This window comes from Bombus bifarius, unplaced genomic scaffold, assembly GCF_011952205.1.
Source record: "Bombus bifarius isolate JDL3187 unplaced genomic scaffold, Bbif_JDL3187 scf7180000008006, whole genome shotgun sequence".
Taxonomy (NCBI): domain Eukaryota; kingdom Metazoa; phylum Arthropoda; class Insecta; order Hymenoptera; family Apidae; genus Bombus; species Bombus bifarius.
In genome coordinates, this window is record NW_022884384.1 from 1734735 (window position 1) to 1761215 (window position 26481).

Sequence of the window (26481 nt, forward strand, 5' to 3'; positions counted from 1 at the left end):
TCACCACAAAGTCTCACATCTATTTAAGTTCTTCGTTGATCGCCATAATAATCGAAGCAAATACTCGTTAAAAATATCTAGTGCTGAATTTCAAAATTTCACGTCTAATTTTACGTATATGGGAATCTCAATATTAATACTCTGCACAGAGAGCATGCAGTGTCGTGTCAAACGAACCAACTTCCGAAACGAGACTCAATGACAAACACTGTCGTAGGTATGCGCGTTCAAATTTGACAACAACTTTTTCTTTAGTAGACATACGTACAAGTGTTTTTAGCTCGGTAGCTGTTGCTAGTTTCTGTTGTTATACATATTTGTACCGGTGATTACGAAAGTAATCGTAGGATCAGTCAAGAATAAAAAAAAAAAATTAGTTTATTGTTTATTTTACGTTGCGCACATTTACATCGGAATAATTTGGATTCATGTTTGCAAAGTAGTAGAAATTGAAACGTTGGATCGAGTTGACTGTTACGCCATTAAACAGGATTCAAAACTGTAAATACCGATTATTAGCGAAACATTTATATTCGTTGACACATTTTGCATAATGTAAAGCAACGAGACGGTTATTTATCGAGACAGTCCTGTTATTGTATAAAATGTGTGAAATTAGAGAGGTCAGCTTAGTATACGAGTTCTTTCGCGAGTTTGGTTTTAGTCTTGGTCGTTTAAATTTAATTAATCGAGTTTTATCGTGATTTATCTGTAAACTAAACAAATAGTTTCCATGTAAATAATTTGACAACAAATGCTCGCCATAGAATTTTTAGCCGAATTGTATTTTACTTAAAATTGTACGTTAAAAAATTTGCAAAAGAGTCGATAGCGTTGTATCCTATAAGCCACCGATGTAGACTACGTAATATGCAACAGGTTTCTATCTTTAAAGTTCTTTGTTATCTTGCGATATGGTAATAGTATATCGTGAATGGAAATTTCTGTCAATCGTTTAAGCGTTTTTGCATCTTAACAAGTCTAAATCTATTCTATTCATTTTTACACGTTTCGTTCAATAAAGATATAAGTTCAAAGGGAACAATTTAATTTATTTGCAGAAATTTAAGATACTTATGTCTCTAAAGGATAAGCTTAAAAGATATTTTAATTTCGATTTTACGAACGAAAGACAGGAAGAGATGCAGAATGCTACTTGCGTTTATGCTTATCTAAGGGATTTCATTAATTTGACGACTCGAGTCGTAAGCCAGGACGTTTAAACGCGTTTGAGAATTGCATTCCTAGACGATGCTTGTTGCTTCGAAACTAGGAAGCCTTTTGCGGAATCATTGTCCACGATGAAGTTCGTTTGATGTGAAGCCGTAGGGAACGCGAGTAATCATGTGCCTCTTTTCGCTGGCTCAATTCATGAGACGAGCAGACGGCAATCAGTGTGATGAGTGATAACAATAACAATTACTACGTGTAGTCTGTGGTAAAAAGAGAGAAACTGGGCCATTGACGGTGCACGTGGGTGGAATGGCATTTTATAACGTAGAAACGAAAGTGCAGCTTATTTGCTGTTATTTAAGCTATGAATTTTACGGTATGTATCGAATTGTAAGAAATAGGAGAGAGAGAAAGAAAGGGAAAGAGTTTTCTGATCATTATATTTTGGAGAAACTGTTATCAAGTAGCATAGTTGAAACAACATTTTTTTTAGCATTAATTATTGAGAGTCACAGAAGTTTGCAAAGATATAATATAGCACATTAAGAAAATGAGCGGTGGTTGCTTATTATAGTTATTTACAGGATACATTCTATTTTATTATACACAAATAGATGGTTATAATGATTTCAATGAATTTAGTAGCTTATTTCGTATAAAATGACTCAACAGTGCATCTAAATCCACATATTAAGTACATAAGATTTTGCACCGAAGAGTCTTTAATTTAAAGATAAGTACACTGTTTAAAAATCGATAAATATTCATTTACAATAGAGTAGTAGATCTAAATTAATACTTAAGACATTTGATAAATGTTATCTGTCAGGATAAAAGATAAATGTTACATGTCAGGACTGTCAGGACAAAATAATAAATCACACGAATAGAAAAACTTAATAAGATACGTAAAGACTAAATAGAAGTAGAGATTCATAATCTGAGAGAAGTAGAGAGTTATAAATATGTTTCAGTCAATGGCAAATAATTATCACAGTGGTATTGTATTAACGAAATGGAACTAGAATTTCAAGAAACGGTGAAACTTCAATGGCACTTGATATTCTTGAATGGTTCGTATCTGTATTCGCTTTTAGATTCATTTCCTCTGCTTAACGTCGCTTAACGGGATTTCATTTCTTGCTTTACACACGAGGTAAATGCTTGCAAACGCTTATGACGTTGTTGAGACTGTAAAATAAAACCAAGCATAGATAAACAGTTATTTGTTAATTGCTACAAGCACAGTGACTATCGCAGAAATTAACAACCAAAGGACTTGTAACAAGAAGGACACTCCTATGACTTTTCACCTATTTTCATTCAGAAAAGTGAAAGAATATTTCTTCGATACATATTAATTTCTTTAAACAAAATATTCACCGTGTTACACAATCGTCGTGAATGAATCTACATATGTATATTCATATTGCGGTACAGTTGTATCTAATTATATTATGAACTTGTGAATCTCATAACGGTAATTGCTTTTACAAAAGTAGCTAATTCTCATTCTACGAGTTGAATATGATTTGGCATACATTATTTTTCATAATATCGATTTCATTGTGTTGTGAATCTTGGTTCCGACTATTATTGTCAGAGAATGTGTTACTTTCTAAAAAATAGACAAATTTGACGTCGCTTTTCGTCATAAGCCCCTCGATTATTATAAACATGCAAATTATGTTCCTACTATTTCGCTGCCTTTAAAATTGTCTTTTACGTTGTTAACAAAGTTTGCATTTAATTTTTTTAACAGTAATGTATGCGAGGCATTTATTGCCAAGTACAATATGTTTAAAAATGGAGGTAACTAGTTTTTCAATCGATACCTTGAAACCTCTGTGTAGGCGATCTTTCATTATCGCTATAAATTCCTTGTAGGATAACTGGCCATCTCCATCCTCGTCAAAAAGTGCAAAGACAGTGTCGATAATACGATCGCTAAGTACACTGCCTGTACAAATTTTCACAGCACGTTGGAATTCGTCTGAAAAGAGAAACGCGGTAATATACGTTTAACGATAATATATACCTAAATTTCTTTCACAATGAATATATCTTGAAACCTTTTGATATTGGGTGATCCGCCAGAGTGTACATTCGCATAGCAATTGAAAAGTCGTCGAGGTTGTTCAAAAATTGATAAAAACGACAAAATTCCTCGAATGTAATACTGATTTGAAGATGCGAGTTTATTATTAGTCTATCCACATATTTATCGTATCTGTAACAATAGAATATATACATAAATTTAGCCATTTGAAATGTAAGAAAATTAAAGAAGTAATTTAAGAAAATGAATCAACCACCGGTACAAATAGAAGAAATCCATACTAGGCATTTAATGCTATATTTTATCAGTTCTACTAAATGAAATTTGTACGAATTTCCAAAATTCACAATTACTTTCAACTTTTCTTTTGCACGTGTAACGAGATCAAATTTTAGAAACTACACTTCTACGAACGACCTTCTATTTATTTGAAGCAACACGTGTGAGAACAAAATCGGAAAAAGGAAAACGTACTCGTCGGCATCGAGATGCGTATATCGTAGCAAAATTTTCGCAAAATCTATCTCGGAGATAGCGTCACGGCCTTTACTGAATTCGTGAAATTCGAGCTCTAGAACTTCTTGCTGCAGGTTTTCCATGAAACATTTGAAATTTTCGTATTTCAGCTCGTTGGTTCCATCTTTCCCAAAGAAGTGTACCATCAGAGTGGTATCGATTGGATGTCGTCGTTGCAAGCCCTGAAAATAATATTATCATAGTCAGTAGCGTCTAATTTCCAATAGTGTCTTACTATACTATACAATAGTTTTTTATAATTTTGTTTATCTTCATGTTTTTTTGTTTCACGATTCGACAAATCCTTTTCGATCATCTCTTATTCGTAAGTAGCATTCCTTTGTAAAAACTTCTTAAAGTACAATGATTTGCAATTATCGCTTCCAAAAAGCTTTTGCGTTTTTAAAACAAAATATATATATAAAAAAAATGAGAAAAATATCAAAAGAAAAAAATATGAAGATATATTTAGTTTGAGTGTTTATCGTTAGTTATTTCGAATAGTATATCGTATATTACTTGGTCATCGTCGATATATTGAACTTGAATTGCTTCAAGAGTCGTTTGCCTCTCTTTCGGAAGATCTAAGTTTCTTTTGAACTCGGTACCGTGACGTCCTCTCCAAGCGTGGCTGAAAACTTTTTCCATCTGTAGGAAGGAAAGAAAAAGATATTGAAATTTCTGTTTTTAAAACTTGTTTTTAAGATCTGCTTTATAATTGATCGTAAAGCCTTGGGAGAAGAGTGTTATATACGTATGCAGGTATGTAATTTCGTTATATCGTTCCAGCTGAAATCAACGTTTACTTACCAAAAATTTACATTGGAATAATGGTTTAACAATTAGGATAACATATATTTTAGCGAACACAAATGAAAGTATTCTACAAGACGTTCTATCCTATCTGCCTTTTTAACTTATTATTTCTTAGTTATTAAATTTAACCCGAATGTAGCTGAATTTTGAGATTTAGGTATCCAAGAAACGATTAACTATCGTAACTTGTTCAATGTTGCAGTTAAAGCCGCCAATTCTTAATTTTATCTGCAAATCGCATCAACGTTTCGACCATACAAGTTGTATTAATAGAAACTTTGTGATTTTATCATAATTTTAACGAAAAATGTTATTAACAAAGTATCCCCACTTACATTTAGAAGTTCTCTGTTGGTAATTTTTAATAGGCATATTCATAAACAGAACCTAAATTTTAAACAAAGATTAAATTATGTAATTTTTGTGTTACGAACTCAACATCTCACAATCGTCACATAATTCAGTTTATTGTTAAATTATCAAATATATATTAAGAAGGATTTTATTTATTAAAATTATAATGCAAGTCCAGCAGGAAAATTCAAATTCACTCTGACAGTAGTTAAACAGATAATCACGTGCATCTGCATAACTTAATAACTTACGTAGGAATTCGAGACAATCTGATTTTTGTCATTGCTCTCTCGGGTGTTACGAAGTTTTGGTTCATAAACGAAATCTTCGCTCGGTGGCATTATACGTTTCAACTGATAAATACATCAAAAAGAGATATTGAAACATATCTGTAATAGGCGCTTGCTTCGAATAAAGAATAAAAAGATGGATTAAGTAAGAAAGTATAAATAAAAATAGCACGATAAAAAGAGATTAGGAACAAACGACGAATACAAATACATAAAGCGTCGAAACGTAAAACAAACGAACGGAGTGGAGTTACTTGACAATTTACTTAACTTAAATCAAAAATAATGTAATAATGGAAATAATTAGAAAAGCATGCAAAATTTTGTTTAGTTCGCTGATAACAAAATATGAAGTTATTTCGATTAGTTTTGTTCTTGTGAATTATATTATCGTTTACGTTATTTAGAAAAGAATGTTAGACATCCGTAGGAGAGCGAATTAATAATATTATCAAGCAGGTTTGTTAGATGTCAAAGGCGCAGGACGTTATTCGAGTTACGATTGCAAGCGCGCATAATGAGTCGCGCGATGATAATCAAGATTACGAATACCGGCTCGATTTGCTCTTTCATGAACATGTTAAAACTCACTGCACGTTTTGTTTCAACGTCGAGATGCCGATCCTTCAAGTTACCGCCGAGCAATCGTCGAATCTGTGAAAATTACAAACGCATCCGTACAAATTGGCAAATTCTGCTCTTGGTCGCATACTACGACCTTCTTCGTCTTCTAGATCGTGTGATTTTTCTTCGTTTCTGAGAACCCGCAATTTATTTTCGTAACGAGATCATTGATCGGATTGCCGCGAGTTTCTTCTCGTTGTATACTTAAATCGAACATGTTAAATCTACATATAGCATTCGATATATTTATCTTGCTTTCTTATTTTCTGTTTCGTACGTTTATTCGATTTGGCGAAAAATATAAAAATCGTAATTTCAAGATGAATTAGAAATTTAGAATAAATCTTTCATTCTATATAATTATCGTATTTGTCGCTGCCTATGTACTTGTAATCGAAAGTTAAAACGTTTCCGATCTCCATCCGTATCGATCATTTACAATTTTCAAAAATTTTCTCTACGGAATTTTCTGATTGCTTCGTCTTAAAATCTCTGCTTCAACTTAAATTCCAACGAATAATTTAGTTTAAGGTAATACGAGTACGATTTAATGTTGTTACAGTAAAAGGAGTAAACGTCGATCGTACATCGTGTCACGTTGATTTAATTTATGCACAAGTTATCGTCGAATATTTTCTGTCTGTCTGTCTGTCTGTGAATCGTGAATTACGTGTTTATCGGAAAATTGCACTGGAAATATTGCAGGGGCATACCGAAAGAAACGTGTAACTTAAAAAGCTTACTTTGAACGTGCACTATTTAACTGGCCTTAAATTTAGCTTGCTTTATTAAGAACTGAAATTTTATCTCTACCGAAAAATATTTAATCAAATCAAATTTGAAACATTTTTATAGGACAAGTACAAATGCGATAAAAAATCGTGATAATTTATATAGCAGACTCGCGCAAGAAATGTGCAACTTGGCAAAGAATTATCTTACCACGAGAAATTCCGTTTTATCCACACGTTCGTTTCCATCCGTATCGAACATATTGAACGCGATTCGGAAACCGGACGTAGGTTCTGCAATAAGAATCTTTGTTACGTCTTATTGAAAATACAGAATAATGAAAATTCATGAGAAACACGTATGTTATTAAAAATTGTACGACGATACTTACTGATTAGGATCGATAAGAGGAAGAGATACTCCGTGTAAGATATAATTCCTACGTGAACAAAGGAAAGAATTATTATTACGTGTACATACGTATCGTAAATCATTATTATAACATGATACTAGGCGTAAGAGTAAACTTCAAACGCAATATTTCGATAAAGGGAAGTTTCGATAGTTTACATATCGCGTTATCGCTTTGAATAGTCGATATTTCTATGATTTATTTCATTTTAACGATCAAATTTCCATAAAATAATCGATCATAGAAAATCTACTCGAAAACACACCATGCACAACTAGCATCAGCACTAAAAATCAGTCATTAATCATTACACAAAAGTCCTAATCCCCGGTCTAATTGATTTTCAGTCATTAGCTAATCTTCACGTTCGAATCTCATTCGGTTAAAATGACTTTTCGATCGTTAAATCGGTTCGAACGTATACGAGGCGAAAGAAGTCGGTCTGGTCTATCGGAAAGAAGCCGGGCCCCCAAGAGGGATTCGTACCCATTTAAGAATAAATCCATTTATGGGAAAATGATGTATCGCGCGCGGACGGCCGGGTCTCTTCGTTTTGTTTACGGCGACACGACACAACGATAAAGTGCCGTACTAATTTCCACGATAATCGCGTTAACTCGTAATCTAAGCGTAACAGGTTGCCCTAAACCATGGTGGAGAAGAGGTAGCTGCGAACGGCATTAGATACGCCCCATAACGTTCTAGGCATTCCTCGGAACATCCCTTTTCTTGGTTTAAAGAAACGCCAAATAACTCAGGCTTTTAACGTCTCGCAGCGAGAAATACTACTTCCAAAGTTAAATTTTGATCTTCCAGTCAGACAGAACGCATCATCCTCGAAGCGTGTTTTCAGCTTTGTGCCGAACGATCGTGGAATCGATTTTATGTGCCATAAGCACTCCATAAAACGTTTTCACGACTACGAAAGCCGGAGGAAAGTTTACGAAGCGGAAAATGAAGAAAGTGAGTGGAAGGAAACGGTCGACGCCGAAGCTCCTCACACGATCCATTTCTCTTTTTATCGTCGTCGAATTGGAAATTTCCGATTAAAAGTCCTGCACGAATGAAGCTATTACAGGCGAGTACAGTCGGCGAACATCAGAAAAACTCTAAATAAAAGCTGACGCTTACAGCGCACTGTCTTTCTCGTTGCATTGTTCTAGAAAGAGAAATTCCGTTTGGTGAAATTGATCTTTTCCTGGAAACGATCGTCGATTCTCGAAAGAAGAATTTTTCGCAGGCTATCGATGTTTGAAGAAACTTTTCGAACCGTTTATTCGATAAAATTGCTCCGTTGATGCGTATCTTCTTTTCCCAGAATTTGTGCTTTCCATGCGATTCGATAACGGTGAATTATGTAAATTTCTTATGCAGGCAAACCAAATAAAAAATAAACACTCCATAAACCGTTCGCCTTTGCAACGTAACCTCCATTTAGATCGATAGATCTCTGTCAAATTTCTATTCTCTACTTTCATTTGGATTGACAACGAAAAATATTACGCTGTTATTCTTCACGTAATTCCACACTCGTTTACGCACACTCGATAAAGTTTCTTACATACTTATTATCGGCATTCTCTCTTAGTTACCGTCCGCACGTATCATACAGTTAAACTTCGCCACTCGTTTCTTCGAAACTACGTTTCTACGAAGTAAATAAAGTGCCTTAAAAGCAAGACTCGTAGTTGCGTAAGCAACTTTCGCATTGTATCTTCATTCATACGGTTTCACAACTCGTTGTCTATGAGCAGAAAAAGAGTATACGTTTCTTCGCTGCTTAGCGCTACACACGCTTCGTGTATACTACTTTTGCGCCACTTCATTCATAAAATTCCACGATTCATTCCGATACCATGTACTACATACCTGGTGCGCGTTCGCGCAATAAGAAGGTATTCCGTTTAGTCACGCGTCGAAATGGTTTCGAACAGCGAACGAACCGATATCGGTAAGGCGATGTAGACGAGCGAGTTTTGTCGCGCGAGTGGTTCACAAGCGTTTTAGCATGAAATTATATGGGAAATACACGAGGCGCGAGCGATTTCGTATAAATTTGTATACATTATATGGGTATCTACATGTGTATCTAGAAGCAGTAGGACATCTGTGTATCTCGTACGAAATGTAGCACATATAAAAGTAGTGGGTCGGAAAAATGATAAAAAAGTAAGGAGTTAAGGATTTACGAAAAGTTTGAAGCAAAACTGAAAATGAACGGCCAATTACTCGTTATATCGGTAGGCCTCTCGATATTCAATGCGATCACTTTTAGCATTAACGTTGCTTTAGCGCGTAATTAGCATAATTGTAGCATGTTTAAGACAGTTATTCGTGCTGTATGTTTTATATTTTATTTAATTATATTATATTTTAATAAATGCATGTCCGCGATAAATGTCTCGTAATTTCTCTGTACATTTTCAGATTGCTTCCATATTTCAAATTTTTGATTAACTTGAAGTTTTACATTAACCTTTCAAACAACGACGACGCTGTAGTACCGACAAAATTCCCAAAAATGTCGTATATCGCACGCGATATGTTAATAAATGTTTTCTATAATAAGTCGACGAAACAGATTAGGTCAGGGGCCTCGTATATTAGCCTATAAAATTCTGGGCTTACTAACACCGTGTTGGTAACACGTGAGCAACCATCGCATCGCGATGGTATGGAAGAAAAAAGAGAAAGTGGGATACACAGAGAGCGAGGGAACTCGTTTATTAGAGAGAAGTGTGAAACTGGCTCCATACGTGATTATTTGCATTTCCATTAGCGCGACAAACGTGCGGTGAACGCACAAAAAGGCAGGAAGAGGCTCGAACCAGCTGCACCAGGGACTCGTTAACGACGCGACGCAGCCCTGTTATTTCGATCGTTGCGAGTCGCAAGGGTGGCGGGATTAATTGCTGTACCGATCTCCGAGCCACGAAACTCGAGAACCTTGCATGAGAGCAACTTCGAAATTTTTCACACGGGACGCGTCGAACCTAAATCGTTCGTGTCAAATTTTCAATTTCTTCGTGACTTTTCCACGCGAGCCGCACCTAATAACCAACCGAGTCGATTAAATGTAAAATCGCGCAAATTGGTCTTTCCTCTCTAACACGATATCATCGATAATAATATCGTATTTTCCCGTCTATCGCACAATAAGTCAGCACCATTCGGAAAAATACGATATCTCGATCTTTTTGCTGGTTTTATATAACTCGCAGACTGACAATGAGAAGAAGTATCTTAATATGGAATAGTGGAAAAATGGGTACCTACGATCTGGTAGGTTTGAAAATATAAAAACCTTTTGAAAATACACGATAGATCCGTAATGTCTTTTAAGAAACAAAAAGAGCATATAAATCCGAATGAATTTAATATTTACCGCAAGCTAAAATACATTCGGTCGCATATATACGAATGTTTCTATTCTCTAGAAATATTTCCATGCTTGAGAAACAGTCTCGAGGTTCGAAAGACACGTTCGTCGCCCGGTTCTGTACACAAACTAACGTCGTTAAAATTTCTTTCCCTCTAAGCAAGTGTAAAAATCAGAAGCGGTATTTTTTGACTGCTCACCTTTGTCCCGGAGGTTTCTGAACATATGTGGATTTCCATGACGTAGCGAGGGGACGCTGTTTCTCATCACATCCAGCTCCTTGTCAGTTAACACGCGTCTCTTCAGCCTTGCTGAAATATCACCGAAATTTATTTATTTATATTATCGATCGAGGCGCCGCGATTTCACCGCACTGTCGTTGCCAGTTTGCGCAAGGCTAAAGTGCATTAAAGAACCGCGACAGAAACGTACGAACGACGTATAAATTCGGATGCTTAGAACGTTTGTTCTATTCGTAGACCGTAGAGCGACATACGTAGTCGATGAATTTTTTATTTTTCGAGTTCTACAATTTTTATGTTCGATTCTCTCGGCGAATCTAAATTTTTTTAAATCAAAAAGAAATAATTAGCCTTTGTTAAAAAGGCTTGTAACTTGTTAACTTGTTAAAAAGATAGTATACACATACCTACAACACGTACAAAGCAGTATTTTGATTATTTAAATATTTAATTTCAAACAAATGTTAGATTATCGCGATAGTTAACAGCGATTGTTAACGGTATTGATCGATAACAAGTTATTTTTCAGCAGTTCGTTTCCGATCTAGCAAGTTATCACTTATAGCCTTTGCGAATTTATTTGATACTCACGTCTGGGTTCAGATTCGACGACACTGTCGAGGAAATCTTGAGGCGTCATATACAGTTGCCCGTCATATTCCACCGATGCAAATTTTATAAATCTTTGTTCCCTCATCGTCAACTTTACTACCTTCTCGTGCTCCTTCTGCGTGACAGAATAAAAAAGAAAAATAAACATCGATTTACGATCTTTGGCCTCTTCGCCTCACTTGCGACTACAAAATGTATTGTCGAATATGACACAATTTCCATTCGTGCTACCGCGACTACTTACTTGGCAAGTTGCGCGACTAGTCGCAAGTGGAAAAAAGGCCTTCGAGCTGTGCGCGTCGAATTTTTGCTTTTATTCTTGCATTTCTATAATTTAATACCATCTGGCGCTGTTTATAGATCTTTTATACGAGCATAACATTTTATATTTATTTATACGAATATAATTTTTCAATGCATACGGACACGCGTATATTTTCCCGTTAAATCTTTGCGCCATATCGGCGACCTTGTTCGAAAGAACCTATTCATAGGTTCCAGCTCGCAAGTGTCATTAAGCTCTCTTCTTTGGCATTTAGCGTAATGGTCTCTTTTTACGATATCTTTCTATTTATGCACACACACGCGTATACAATATTTGACAGTTCGTTGATTTCATGAAATTTCAATCGATTTATTTTAATTTATTAAATCATGAAATCGTTTATAAAATCACACAATTCGATCGAACTTTGCTCATACAATACGACAGGTACTTGAACGTTAAATATACAAGTATCTACTCGAGTTCTTACTTCACTGCACCGCAGCAGTGCGACACGCAATAGTTAAAATTACATATTTCTGTAGCTGGTACGGTCAAACGTTATCAGCGAACTATCGAAGAATAAGAATAATTTCCATTTTTAGGTTATTCCTATTATATTTACCTGCGAAAGGAACAACATTTTTGGCAACTATTTATTTAAAAAGAATTATTACCGAATTCAGGAGTTCGCTTATCACTGAATCTGCCCCAAAAATCTATCGTCATTCCTGTTACTTCGCAATTGTAATCGTAAAAATACTCGGGGAAAATCGTTGATTCTAAAAGGATCGTTTACGTCCTCGTTTTGCTTTCGAAATAATTGATTAGAAGATTGATCGGTATGCAATCGGAATAAAAGAATTTCTTTCTACCGCATTTCTTGAAACGTTTAACATCACGCTTGGGACGAATGCGCAAGACATGTCGTGAAATTCACACATCTTCCGTATCCCTACGATCTGTAATCTCGCGATTAAACCGATCGTGCAATATATATAAAACATCGATAGAATTCAACACTTACGATGTATAAGCATTTTTCATTTCAGCCCGCTGTCTTTGAAGCGATAGTTTACTACTCACACAAACAGGTAATTGTATAATTTAGAATATCCTTAAATCGCGTATCGTTTAATAAAAAACTGAAATTCGCAAGTTTATTGCATCACTTATTGCACATAAATCAATTGTCTACAGTATACCTACATGTAATCTATGCAATACTTCTTTGTTCAGATTAATAGCTTTGATATTGCAAACGTTACTTGGACAGCTTAAAGATTATAGACTTAACTCTACGGATACAAGAAGGCAGTTCTAATCTTAAAATATGTATGAAATACGTTGCGATCCTCGTGTCATACGACGATATTGCTTCAGAGAAAAGATCATCTACCGCCCACACCGATTCTGAATTTATTTGCATAATACACTATTATTCGATAGCCTTACAAATCGTCAAATTACATACAAAATAAAAGTATCTGCGTCTAATTCCAAATTAGAATTGAACGTTTGTACGCATACCACGTGCGATAGAAAATACGATAATTATCTGAGTATTTATTTTTAAGCGTCTATCCGATATTCGTTATATAAATAAAATGAATAAATCTCGACTCTAAGATATCGGAATTATTTTGATATCCTCGTAAATATATTATCAGAGACGAAATATTTACAAATAAAATAAGCCAACTTCCATCCTGCCAAGTATGTATCATCGTGCCGAAATCCATACTGTTAAATATTCTTCTTCGAATAAAAGAAATTCCACGCTGTACAATACCACATCGAAACAGAGTGCGATTTTACCCATAAATACCGTACTTCGTTTTCTAGCTACACGTAGCAAATTCCAATATGCCAGGGACCACAAATGGGTCTCCGCTTCAGCACGATTCCATTGTTGCTCGCGAGAGCCACTAGAGGTTAACAAACTATCGATACGCGGTTGGAACACGACTATGAAAGATTGTCGAATTTCTAAAAGGGCGAGGCCCTTTTGTTGGCTTGCTTCGTGGGAGCCTGTACGCCCACTTAGTGGCCGGTTACACTCCTCCCAGCTATCTGCTTACCTACGTTCAGGCAATATGCGTATTTCGCGACGTAAGCTGCAGTTAAGCCTTAAAGGTTATGCACACAATTCTCGTGTAACGACGTGAATTTGCGATCTCACCGGTGCAGATTGAATCGTTCATTCTGTAGACGCGAAATTGCTGGAACGCGGCGACCCGGCGACGCGGCGCCCCGTTCCAAGAGTCAAGTTTCAGGACAACTGATTATGAGTTATTGTCAGCATCCATTCAATCTCTACAATCTTTTCCTTCTTTTCCTTTCGATCGCACCAGTAGTACAAGAGTTAAACAGCGTCTTTTGCACGTATAAGTTACTCGTTGCTTAGAAATTACGAGCTTAATAGTAAGAAATTGGCTGTATTATTCTTTGTAATTTACGTTGTTACGTGTTGACTATGCACGTGTTCTAATATATCGTTATTCGTTTCTATTCAAAGAACATTCGCTTCGTCGTTGCATCTCGAACTATACCGCGCACCATATAGTTTACCGCACGTACCGTTCTGCGAACACGTTCCTCTGCGATTTAAAAGCAGAATATCAACACGGTACCTTGGTTCGTATCGATATCATTACATCACACGTTTGTCATTATTCGCATGAAACGGATCCTTGGCTTATTTATAGGCGAGCTGCTCGAAGGATGTTTGGCCGACGCTCTCGTTTTTCGTTGCATTTCCATAAGCGTGAATCTCGGTCCGACCGTAAATCAGCCTCTTTTTCTGCGACAAATCGTTTTTACAATGGTTCGTACTCGTGATAGTAGCTTCCCGTTACCGATCGAGATTATCTGGCGAAGTAACTCGAAGATTCATGCGTACATGCAAGCAGTTTATTCTTCTATTTTTTCTTTTTTTCTTTTTCTGTTAAAAGGCACACCCATTAAGTGTGAATTTATAGAAATAAAAATGGCATCGTTAATTCAGCCGTCTGTTACGTCTGGTTCGTGAGTAGCGTTCGTTTTCCTACATGTATGTAAATCTGATAATCGTATTTTCAATAAAATCATTTTATTGCTATGTGCCCGGTATCCCGCTTATAATTATTCGTATAATTACGCGACCCAGGGAAAGTAACGATTATACGTTCCGTACGAAATGCGTGTATTAATTTTTACTGTTTCGCCCAACGAGATTTATAGTTATAGCCAGCGTACGTGTATAATAGTGCGGTTATCGATGGCAATTTCAGCAAATAAACAATAAAAGAAAATGCATATCTCTGTGTCCATTTGGTCGTTCCTTTTAGAGTTTGTATGCAAGTGTCTGAAAGATACGTGGTTTCTATTTATTTTTTTCTTCTTAATAACAACCTTCGATTTCGATGGCTTTGAAATACGTTGGCTCACGGAAGTATTCGAACGTTCGTAGACACCTTTCGCGAGTATATTACGTCAGCTATACGAAACATCATCGGTTCTGTGACGAGAACCGACCGTCGCGATTACGACGATCGAATTTGAAACAAAGTCAAAAATGATACAGTGGTTGCAAAAAGTACTTGCACACCGTTGCATCATATCGTAACCTTTTTATGATATTTATTTACACGATTGAAATATTCTGGGCACATCTGAATCATTGTTACGCACAGGGGATGACTCGATTATACGCTGGAGGAGATAGATACACACGTGCGATCTCGTTCGTTAATTCTGATTGTAAGCATGGAAAAATATTGACATATTCGACTATATAGTGATGTAAGTTTTCCACTAAAACTGCAAATATTGGTTTGGGTTGCTCTCAGCGAATCGTATGGCGCTGTTGAGAATGCTAATATTTTCTGACGTTTAACATGTTTCCATAAACCTCTTACTGCTTCAAGAACCATCGCGCTGTCTATAAACCGTTAAACTTCAAAAACCATTACGCAACTGAAGTTTACTTCCTCGAGACAGCTGGTATCTACCGCTACGATAACTTTTCAAGGAAATCCAACCAACAGCACGGTACCCTTTGCGATTGTTCTATAAATGGCACTAATTGATCTTTGAAATTCCTAATTAGCAACACCGCTTTGAAAAGACCAAAGTTATACAAGGAAGAATGGTAGAAAATGTTTCGCGCATCTCTAAACTGTTATCAAGGCGTCGCACTATCGTCTCGACAGATCCAAGAGTTTTCGATTACGTTATATCAAAATACTATACAAAGCACGGCATCGTATACATGTTTGTACGCGTATTTTTACAATTGAAAATTTTGCTAAAAACACGTAGATGTTTGATTCTAAAAAAACAAACAACGAGACACTTTTCAGATCGGTTGGAAAAGTATTCGGAGCGTAATTGAATCTGAGAATAGCTTCCCGGTAGAAAGTCAAGGTACGATTTAAATACGATTATATCTCTATTTCGTTTTATCTGCGATATTCGCGTTTTCCACGACCGTCGGCCGAAAGGCGAAAAGTCAGTGTCTTCGCGCGCACGAGTGTTTCTAAATTCGTATCTTTAAAGCGTGTTAATCCCTGGTCAAGGTCAATGATGGGACGAAGTCGTCGGCAGAGCTCGAAAATTCTTACGAAATAACCTTTGCTCCAGCGTATCCAGGGACACGATCTCACAATTCCTCGTTCAGGAATACATGAGCGACAGAGGAAGCTGAAATCATGGGGGAAAGATATTTCCGCGAGAATGAATTTACGCTACAACACACCCATAAATCGACTCCTTTTCTTTTCCGTGGTTAATGCGCGCGGCACCGCCGATTTATGGGATACCAAACGCCGTTAGGTCTAATCTTCTCGTTAGAGACGAGGCCGAAAAGCACCGAAGGTGCCGGCGCCCCTTTGTACAAATTGCTACCGAATGAACCAGAGGCCAGGGACCACCGTAGTACCACGTCGTTTTGGAAATTGGGTCTGTTGTAACGTGGCCAGGTAAATGAAATTCTTCGTCTGTTTTTATTCGGCCCCACCAACAACCGTTTGAAAAACGAAACATCTATCTTCTTGTCGTGTCTTGTTCCAGTCGATTCTTCGACTCGCGTTTGAATTTCACTAGATTTTATTCCGTGGGTCACCATGTGAAAGTGAGTCTGCCCGATCGTGATCTTATCTGCTAGCGATTTATCGGAATCTATGGAATCGCGGTATTGTTCGGTTGTAATAATAAATTTGTACACGCGTATTCGTTAGTTATAACTATCTTAAAGGTTAAATTCGCGGGCCAGTGCGTAGGATAAATAGGAGATCACGCGCTATACGGCGGGTTGAAAAGTGAATTACGCTCGTAGTAGTAGTAAATCAAAATTTCGCCAATTTCAATGTGGTCACGTACTTTGTTTCTTAGAAGTTTCGTTCCTTTAGATTCCTGATCAATTAAGTCGTAACTTAACTTCCTTAAAATTAATAATTGTAATTATAAACGTACAACGCTATGTTACGGGAAATAGCAGCGGATTAAGTAGAAAATAATAAGATACTAATGGATAGTTGACGTTTAAATTTATGACTTCTTCGATAGACGATCTTACAACTTCCATGTACTTACATTCTTAGATTCGTTTCATACTGTATTAACGATGATCGTAATAGCGCGATCGTGATAATCGTATTACGCGCACAATCTTTCGTATAACGTGCGAAATCTTAATATTTTCAAATTTAAGCAACGAATTCGATCTTTCCTCGCAGCAGATAAACGAAACGATGGACCATTTTGTCTGTCGTATGTGGACGATTACGTGTCATATAAAAACGTTGTACAAGACGTGTATTATACTGTAACGGTTAAATATCTAGAACTTCCGTAAAAGGAGCAGTTGATGTTAATCGTGGTTGGAGTAGAAACGCATTTATCGAGTATTTTGATCGACAATAAAAAGAAGTAGTTTCTACTTAAACGTACGTTTAATACATCCGCGGAAAAGCACGTGATTCTAGTATTCGAGCATAATAAATCTAAGGCGTGATTTCAATTTAATAAAAGCACGCAAATAATCGAATTTCTATTTTACACCGACGTACTATAGACAAGTTCGTTGGGTCATCTCGAAATCATCTCTGGTTTTTATTACAAAAATAGCGGCACGTGTAAAAAACTAATCGAAGTCTGCGGAAAGAGAAAAACAACATCTCGTAAATCATCGATTACCGATCCCATTTACTCTAAACCCTGCCGCTTATCCCAGAGATGAAAGTTACGAGATTAGATCCGCCAGCGCAAAGAGAGGCAGCAAGAAACCAAACGATACCCAGTAACGAGGTACACATCGATATTTACAGGCTTTCGCGCGCGCTAATTTTCCTAGATCGTTTGGCGTAAACGTGCGCGAAAGAACATTCTGATTTATAAATGTTTTTATTCGAGTTTATGATTGTCCACCTTGTCCACCGACCTAACGAGCAACGGCGACGGCTGTCAGGAAGCGAAGAAACGAGCGCAACAAGAAGAACATTGATCGCTCGAATCTTAAAGCGATGGATCCTCGACCACGGGGGAGCTTCGAATTAGCTATGTACACAGTGGTATCACCTATCACTGTTATTAACCCAATTTTTCACCGAGGCAACCGGTTCTTCGCGTTTTCCTGGAATCAAATATAACGTCCGTCTTGTTCGGGCGTTGAACGATGATTACGCCGACGCCGCTACCAGAACGAGACGCGGTGTTAATTTAACCCGAGATCACGCTCTGCCCGATCAATATTCCGGCCAAGTTGGTTCGTATCTTCGTAGATGCGTGATGCCGCGTTAACTAACGTCTGTTGGCACGTCCTTGCGTGTCTACCGGATCCAAGGGGTGTTAGGCTGGCATGTTAGCGGCCCAGGGTAATGACAGGCGCGGTGAACATTATGCTAAGTGCGAGGCATCCGACTGTCCTTTTTTTTTACTCTTCCGTGGACCCTGAACGTCCTCTTTTTTCGACATGTTGCTGCCAGTGTGGTGTGATTAAGGCCCGTTTCATCTGCACCCGTAAACGATCCCCTCTTTATCCTCACCCTTGCCCCTTCTCCATCGGTTGACCTCATCTCCGCTTCACCGTTCGCCTTCCTCGGTTGTTATAGTTTTCAATAAAGGAGGAGGAACACGCGACCAGAATCGCTATTTTGCAGCAACAATTTTGTGCGAATCGCCTAAGGCAGCATTTCCTGTAAGAGCGTCTAGAACGTAGATTACGCGTTCGGTTCATTCGGATAGACGCGACGCGCCTATATACCGCGTACGTTCTACGAGCTTGAAACGCGTCTTCGTTATTGGCCAAAAGCTTGGACACGCGTACCAGCGTGCAAAGTGTTCTCAAATTTTCACGCAATTTCATTCCTTAATTTCGATATTCACCGATACTTGACCACGCAACGCGTACTCTTTCTTTTTCGCATTTTCCTTGGCTTTTTTCCTCGTTTACCTTATTTATACTATTCGAACTTACGTTATTTCAGTAATGGTGTTTCTCGTGACACCTTTTATTCAGAGTTATTACGTGTATGTTCTTAATTGCTGTTTACAAGGCATTCGAGGTTCGATGTAGTTCGTATAGATCTTAATGGCGAATTAAGATACCTTTCGAAACTAGGTTAACTCTTCCTTAACTCCAGTTAACTCTTCCAGTTTCTTTTCAGACGAAGAGACAAAGACGATAACCACCGCTCTTGGCTAAAGTCTCGATCGACTCGTTCGAACGCGGATACGTCGCTAGTAGCGACAAAAACCGATTGACAGGTCGATGAGTGTTGGCATCGAAAAGCTTGTCGATAAAGTTCCGGCAACTAAAGTGGACAGCGAAATACTCGACGCCTCTCGAGTCTCGTATCGTTCTCTTCGTCTCGAGAATGTCGCGCAACAACTAGGGTGGCCGGCAACATCTACGGTCAAACGTTGGCGCGCACGTTGAAAAGGAAAGTATACGCGACCGATCGCAAACCACGTGGATGGCAAACACCTGCCTACCATCGATGCAGCAACGCGCGCCGCTCGTCTCGGTGCATAATGCAACGGTGATTACGGATCTTACGGCGAAGCACGGTGGCATGGCGCCGAGATTGCAGCAGGAAATTGAAATCAGATAACAGACCAGCGCGTCCAACCAGTATCTTCTTCTCGCTGCGTATTTGCATACGCGTGTTTAGATATGAAAATTTCATTGTCGAATCCTACGCCTTTACCCCGGCGATTTTACTATCTACTTTTTGCTACGAGTATCGAGTACATAGTAGTTAATGACGATAATGATTGCATATCTCTATACCTATCAATTCGATATGGTTAAACTGATTTGCTTCTCGGCGGTGACGGTGTTTTCATTTTCCAACGAATGTGATACGAATATTTACGACGCGAGGCGAGGATTTGTGCTATCGATGATTCGCTCGAGCAGCCGAAGAATCCACATGGATAAGATCACGATCATGATCATTATCAGATGTATACTTTGAGAAACATATTCGGAGAAATAAAAGCTGAACGAAGGTTTATATCGCGCGTTAAGCGTCGTAACGAGTATTTTATATTGAATATTGATATATAATATATATTCTTACGTACCGTAATATACTTCTACGTGTTTGTTCGCATTCGAGTTTCTAATAATCGCTAGATTTCTATGCACGCGTATGCATATTATATTATATGTGTATATGGAAAATTGAGATATATAGAATGTTAGAAAGCGGCGTTAATAAGCATAGCTTATTATAGAAGTATGAATTACAATTAAATAATGTTTGGCGGTAGCCCCTGAGTTATTTGTTTGCTTACCACTTGCTAAGTCAACTTTCTTTCTCGAAATAATTTAAAGCTATTTATTTTACTACAGTTATTTATATAACAAACCGAGCTATTTATGTTATTACAGCTATTTATATAACGATCTAAACTACGCACGATCGAAACTACATTTCATCGGATCATTTAAAGATACTTGGGTGAAAAAGGGCCCAAGAGAAATCTTTGATCAGCATCGATGTCTCGTAAAACGGTTCGCGGTTCACTGAATCACGCCTAGTAAACTAATGAACTTAGATTTATAGGCGCGTAAAGTCGACCGGTGGTCCAAACGATTCTAATCCTAGCAAGGTTTAAGTTAGTTTAATCGATCGCAAAGACACAGTTCCAAGAGTACGCGCAGTTTCGGTTCATGTTTAAACTCTATAAATCTAACGTTTATAAAATTACACGTCTCCTTACGAAATATTAATGGCTAACTACCGCTATTAATCAACATTTCTTATCCGAGAAAATTATATTTTTTATCCGGTACACAGGATAGAAAGTGGAACGTGAAATATCTTGAGATTCTTAAACGGTCTGCGATGAGATTGCCTTTATTACAGCCTCGCCCGTGAGAAACCAACGCGTTTATATCTTTACGATCATAATTTTATGGTTTCACGCTGAAAAGCCAATATCAACATTCACCTTTTAACCAATGTGTCTTTAATGCACTCTAAAATCCGCGTTAGAAAATTACGTTCCAACAAAAATTTTACGCGCCTCTTTAAATCATTTCTATCCGATTTATTCGTCCATTTTCTTCCACGGTTATTTTAATCATTGCACCAGTTTCTACGATTTTTTCATTTCTATCGAATTTACCCCGTTACCTTCGTGTCGTAAATTTTCCAACGTTTAAACCTAAAATATTCTTTATACGTCGTTTAATCTAAACGGAACGCTTGTTCGAACGATTTCGTCATTTGGTAATACATCCGATCCGAGGAGCTTCGACACGCTAGATAAGTTAAACGCGTTGGCGAAAGAAATTTATATTCAGGAACGAATTGATCCAGTGTTCGTCGGGGATGTTTCGTATCAACGAGATGTGCCATAAGAACAAAATTATCGCGCGGAACGTGTCTACGTCGTTGTTACAATTTATACGCGATATTTGAAAATCCTTCTTTCATACCTATCGTCAGTTTCATAGCACATTTATAACGTTCTAATATTCATGCGTATAAAATTCGAAGAAATTAGCTTTTAGCAATTGCCAATTGGAAAAATATACACGACCCGCTCTTAGAAGAATCTCTGCAGTCGCGTAATTCCTATATCAACGCATTTCCTTTATCCTTTTTATATCGAACTCTTGGGTTTTTTTTTTCTGTAAACGTTATCATTTTGTTTTTTCGAAAGACGCGTGAAATTTCGTTCTCTTCTACGTTATTATTTACGTGCATATTCGTACGAGTGTCATCGGACGTGAATAGTTCGATATTGCGTTCGACTCACTTACAAATCCTCGCTTATCAATATCTCTTGGCGCCTCGTAAATTAGTACCGTGCTTCTATGCGAATCTTATTTTTAATTAACAGCACTTGAGGTAATTTTACGGACTGGTAATAATCAATGCAGATATACGATCGGCAAAATACGGTATGATATCAAAATTAAGAGATTACGTCACGCGAGCTCGCGAGAAAATCAGGTTCACCTTCGCGAGCAAATACTCGGGTATCCATTACAACGCGAAGGCTCATAATGGTTCATCTGATAAACGAATTCCAATTATATGACCATATCAGCACAGATCTCGCGGAATTTCTCTTTATGGGGTTTAAGCTTCTATTTATGACTATTCTTCGATGTCGCTCGTTCGACCAAGAACAAGAAGATAACGCGTCTATAGGAGTTCGGTTCGATCTGATGTAGTTTCCAGCGAAAATACGCCACAAGTACTTGTTCTTTAGCGGACTTGCTATGCGGACTTGTTTCTACGTTTACGTGGAAGTTTGCGTTATTGTAACGCAATTCTAGCGCGCGTTTACACATTTACTGTAACTTGACGCGGCAGTCTCAGTGACAAATCTTTTCAATATCTTCGACGTCGAGCAGCTGTTAACAGATTTAAGAAGATATCAGCTTTGCTGTTGTTGGTTTTACCGATTCGTAGTGTGTTAAGTTGCGTATTAAAACTATTTACGCAGGAAAGTAATGGAATCAATGGTGAATACAAATCGAGTTAGTTAATAATCGGTAATTACAAATATTTATCGTGACTAATTGTATTAGGTGTATAAAAATATTAATCGTTGATCGTCGATCATCGATTGTCAGATATTAATTGAAATTTAATTTAATTAACCATTAACGATCAAAGCTATTTGATACCAAGTCTGATACGACGCATAAGTATTAATTTCACTGAAGAATTTTAATAGTTAATGGGTGATCATTAATTTCAATTAGCGATTAAGTAGGTACCTTCTTTTTTAACATTAACGATAAGAGATAATCGATAAATTCTAATATCGAAGAAACGATATTTCATATTCACCGATCTGTTATTTATATAATTTCCCATATTATTGACGTTATCATTATTGATAACTAATATATTTTCAATAATCTTCCCTTTCTCGACAAGGACTAACATTAAACTTTCCGGAGAATATACCACGTACCTATAAATCAATTTGATCGTATGCGTATCTCTCAACCCTACGCTTCATCATCTACCCTACACTTGTCTCAAACAAATAGATAACAAAAGAAAGTGGATGAAAGAAAAAAAGAAAACACTAGAAACGAAGCATCCACCGTTACCTCTTTTTAATCGTGTTGTATTAGCAAGAAACACCAGGCCGCATTAAAATCTTCCTTTTCGTGTTTCAAAAACTTGGTAATTGGTTTTGACTCAGTAATCGACCTCTTAACAAATTGTACCTCATCCGACCGACTCTATCTTGCTTCTCATTATTCATCCTATCTTTTAATAATCAATTCCCTGCCAGCAGCAAGAAGCATAATCGTATCGAGATAGCTGCAGGGTAGAGGGATGGGAGGGGAGACGTACATAGCATAGCAAGGTTCGCGAATAATCGCGAGTTCCAGGTGTGTTTCGCGATACACGTTCGACAGCTTGCGAAGCTTTATCGTTCGAAAATCATGATTTACGCCCGTATTGACTCTTAATTCCGGACGAGTTCCTCGAAACCGTATAAATCCTATGCGGTAGCCGCGTATTATCGTCGAATCACCGTTCGCTAATCGAACCAGATGGAAAACGAGCATCAAATAGATCGCTAGCGGTATACGTGGCTACATAGATCGTTATTTAAGCCACAAATTGAGTTCTTAGATTCGATGTGGACGAACGACGCAACGTTGTTGCGATTGGATACTGGCGGGCAACTAGATAGCTCGTAAATCTATTTAGTCGTTGGCCATAAACACACATAATGTTTTTGACGATGGGATGTGAATATTTATGCTTGTATGGGAAATTTAAACGAGCACAAATATACAGAACGTATGTAACGTGCAGAAATGTACGAAATATCCAAAGTATCTTTCATACTGTTAGGTTGTTTGGAAAGTTGGAAAATTGTAAAAATAACTCGCGTAACACGCGATATATAGAGAGAGGGGGGCAGCAAGAGAGAGATAGAGCTGTTAACGGTTTCATGACGAGCTGTCCAAGTATTATCATCATTCGGTTCGATGATACCGTTCGCGTGTTGGTTTCTCGCGTCTGCCGGAGCCATGTTCTGGATTATCACCAGATAGTATATCTATCGATCTGTATGTATCGCGATGCTGGAAACAGTCACAACCAGGATCGAGGATAAACGATGCGGTCGAATCTTGGACGATTGGAGCGATAACGGCTGCCAGTCTGTGGCGTTCGCAGGACGCTTGTTCGGGTCCGTGATTTGTGAGTGTGCAACCACGGATCGAGCACAGATCTTCCCAAGATTCGCACTTGTTCTGCTAGACCGAAGGACGATCCATGTCCACGAGAGAACATGTGGCGGGAAATGTGTTACATCGACGCGTAAACGGGTTGTCTTGTAGATCGCGAGATCTTGGTCGTTGTTCCGCTCGGATTTTGAACTTTGGATCTATACTTTGGGTTACCTAGGGTTTCGAATAGCGTTAAATTAGCTACAGGCTCGTATGATCGCTAGATTTGCATTTATAATGGCAGACGGTATTTGTCTCATTAAGCGGTAGACTTAGATAATAGAATTTATTTGTATGTTTTCGGCAAAAGTAAAGCTCTACTACAGTGAATTTAAGAGAAACAAAATATGCGTTGCTGTACATGTTGGATCTCGCATATATCTATGAAATGAATCATAATAATAATAATATTAAATTAATTATTAAATTAATAATAAAAAATGAAATTGAAAATAGAAGATTATAAAATGTAGGCCGTTACCACCAGACTTCTATAGACTTCTAAAAACGTGTTTGACTACTTAGTGCTATCAAGTTGTGTCGATCGCGTTTTTGCTTTTACACGCGGAAAAGTACCGACTAGAAGTTTCTTGTAAACGCTAAGATTATATACTAATTGAACAGTAAATATGATAAAACATTGAATAGCGATATGAAAAAGTAATATTAGTGGCAATTCAGATGTCAATGTCATGTCAAGTGCTAATTCTGGCATTTTTTGACATTAAACATGCCTCTTCTTGTAGTTACAGCTGTATTTAATATGTACTCAACTTTTTTTTGAAATAACACTATCTGCATATACGAACCTATTTAATATTTTCCAAACTATCGAGTATTTATGTAAATCGTCGATATAACTTGCATAATCTCTTCAATTACAGTCGAAATATAAGAAAGTACGTATGTTAACGAAATTATATATGAATCTCTAACTACCGCAATTTTTCTTCATTAGAGATACTACTAGAAACTTCTATACCTGCTATAAAGATCTTTACTCAAATTTGTTTATTCGTAAATAACGTCTCCTGTATTCCTTTCGTTAGAAATGAAACATGTTAAAAATAACTTTATTAAAATTCTATTTATCAAAATACGGTAAATATTTCCAAAATCATATAAAATATTCGTATAAAAAATTTATTCAAATAAAGTTTTCTTCCTTCACCTATTTTTGCATAATACGTATCTACATACGAACACATATTTCTATTCTAGTTTTCTCAGATTTTTATATCACCGTTTCCAGTAATTTATACTCGCTATTTACAAGAATTTACATAAGTATGTGTATTTAATTACAATATCTTTAAAATACTGTAAAAAGCAACATGTTAAGTAAATAGATCGAACATCGCATCGTGCAAACGATATTTGTATAGTTCGCTCCATTATAAACAGAATCGAATTCTAACCTATAACCTGTGACGGCTATAACCTCAAATGTCAGTAACGCCTTGCGTAATATTTCTTCCGGTCAAGGATCTTATCAATCACACAATAAAATTCAATCAAAGTGAATCTATTTTATTTGATGTCAGTGTCAAAACAATCATCGAGGAGTATCTAGAAGTAATATATCGAAGTCAAGTACAAAAACATTATCTATTCCTATAAACAAATTTCTTTCCACGCTACTTTCGCTGTTTAAATTGGCAACTTTTGTATTTCGAACAACGCGTGCATCGTTTAAAAAGCATATATTAATTGTACAAAATAATAAAACGAAAATGTGTGTTTACAAACCACTCGTATCTTGGCGTGTACCGCGTCAGGTCGGAAATATCTGTAACCGCAATAAAGCGTAATAGAAACTGTTGCAAACAATCCGGTGTTGAGACCCCATCTTTTCACTCCACTGTTACTATACCACGCATTGTAAGAACGTGTGACACCACAAAAATGCCGTACGAACGACGATCGTCGTGACAACCTCACTACGCTCGCCATGTTCTATGCAGAAGTGAAGAACGCGCGCATGCGCTGTGACCCTGTCGGCAAATTCAGTTGCGCGCATTACGAAATTGAGAATGTGTTTCCTGATGTTGAAGAATTTCTTCGATATTCCTGAATATTTGATTATTTAATAAAGCAATTTCTTTAATACGGCTTATGATATCTAACGAAATTTGAAAGTTAACGGATCAATCAATTTTGTATCAGGATAATAAAATTCTACTATTACTCGTATTGCTTTTATTTGCATAGAAAATATCGGGAAATCCTATTGTTCGTAATGATATTCTATTATTATTGATTAGTATTATAAGCAATACTATTTACGCTTTTGAGTTC

At 37.1% G+C, this 26481-nt stretch overlaps 1 protein-coding gene across 4 annotated transcripts; it reads right to left on the reverse strand.

Annotated features, from left to right (window-relative positions):
• Window positions 1–1701: 1701 nt before the first annotated feature.
• LOC117206442 (calcium uptake protein 3, mitochondrial) lies at window positions 1702–26144 on the reverse strand. Of its 4 annotated transcripts, none has more exons than XM_033445793.1 (12): window positions 25933–26144; window positions 11189–11324; window positions 10556–10666; window positions 6956–7003; window positions 6775–6857; window positions 5800–5862; window positions 5170–5271; window positions 4268–4396; window positions 3707–3930; window positions 3246–3403; window positions 3009–3166; window positions 1702–2364 (listed from the first exon to the last, which is right to left on the reverse strand). In XM_033445793.1, the coding sequence occupies exons 1-12, from the start codon at window positions 26134–26136 to the stop codon at window positions 2296–2298; spliced, it is 1485 nt and encodes a 494-aa protein (XP_033301684.1). In that variant the 5' UTR covers window positions 26137–26144; the 3' UTR covers window positions 1702–2295. The 4 variants fall into 4 exon arrangements, with proteins under 4 accessions (XP_033301684.1, XP_033301687.1, XP_033301686.1 ...); XM_033445796.1 differs by lacking the exon at window positions 25933–26144 and adding an exon at window positions 23948–23967; XM_033445795.1 differs by lacking the exon at window positions 25933–26144 and adding an exon at window positions 19062–19068.
• Between the last annotated feature and the right edge of the window lie 337 nt (window positions 26145–26481).

What these genes read in the sequence shown, in the direction of transcription:
- LOC117206442 (XM_033445793.1), bottom strand. Translation starts at nt 26,136, where the DNA reads ATGGCGAGCGTAGTGAGGTTGTCACGACGATCGTCGTTCGTACGGCAT. An exon ending in CAGAAACCTCCGGGACAAAG is followed by an intron (nt 7,004 to 10,555) that starts GTGAGCAGTCAA and finishes TTGTTCACGTAG; the next exon opens with GAATTATATCTTACACGGAG. An exon ending in GGATCACCCAATATCAAAAG is followed by an intron (nt 3,167 to 3,245) that starts GTTTCAAGATAT and finishes TTCTCTTTTCAG; the next exon opens with ACGAATTCCAACGTGCTGTG.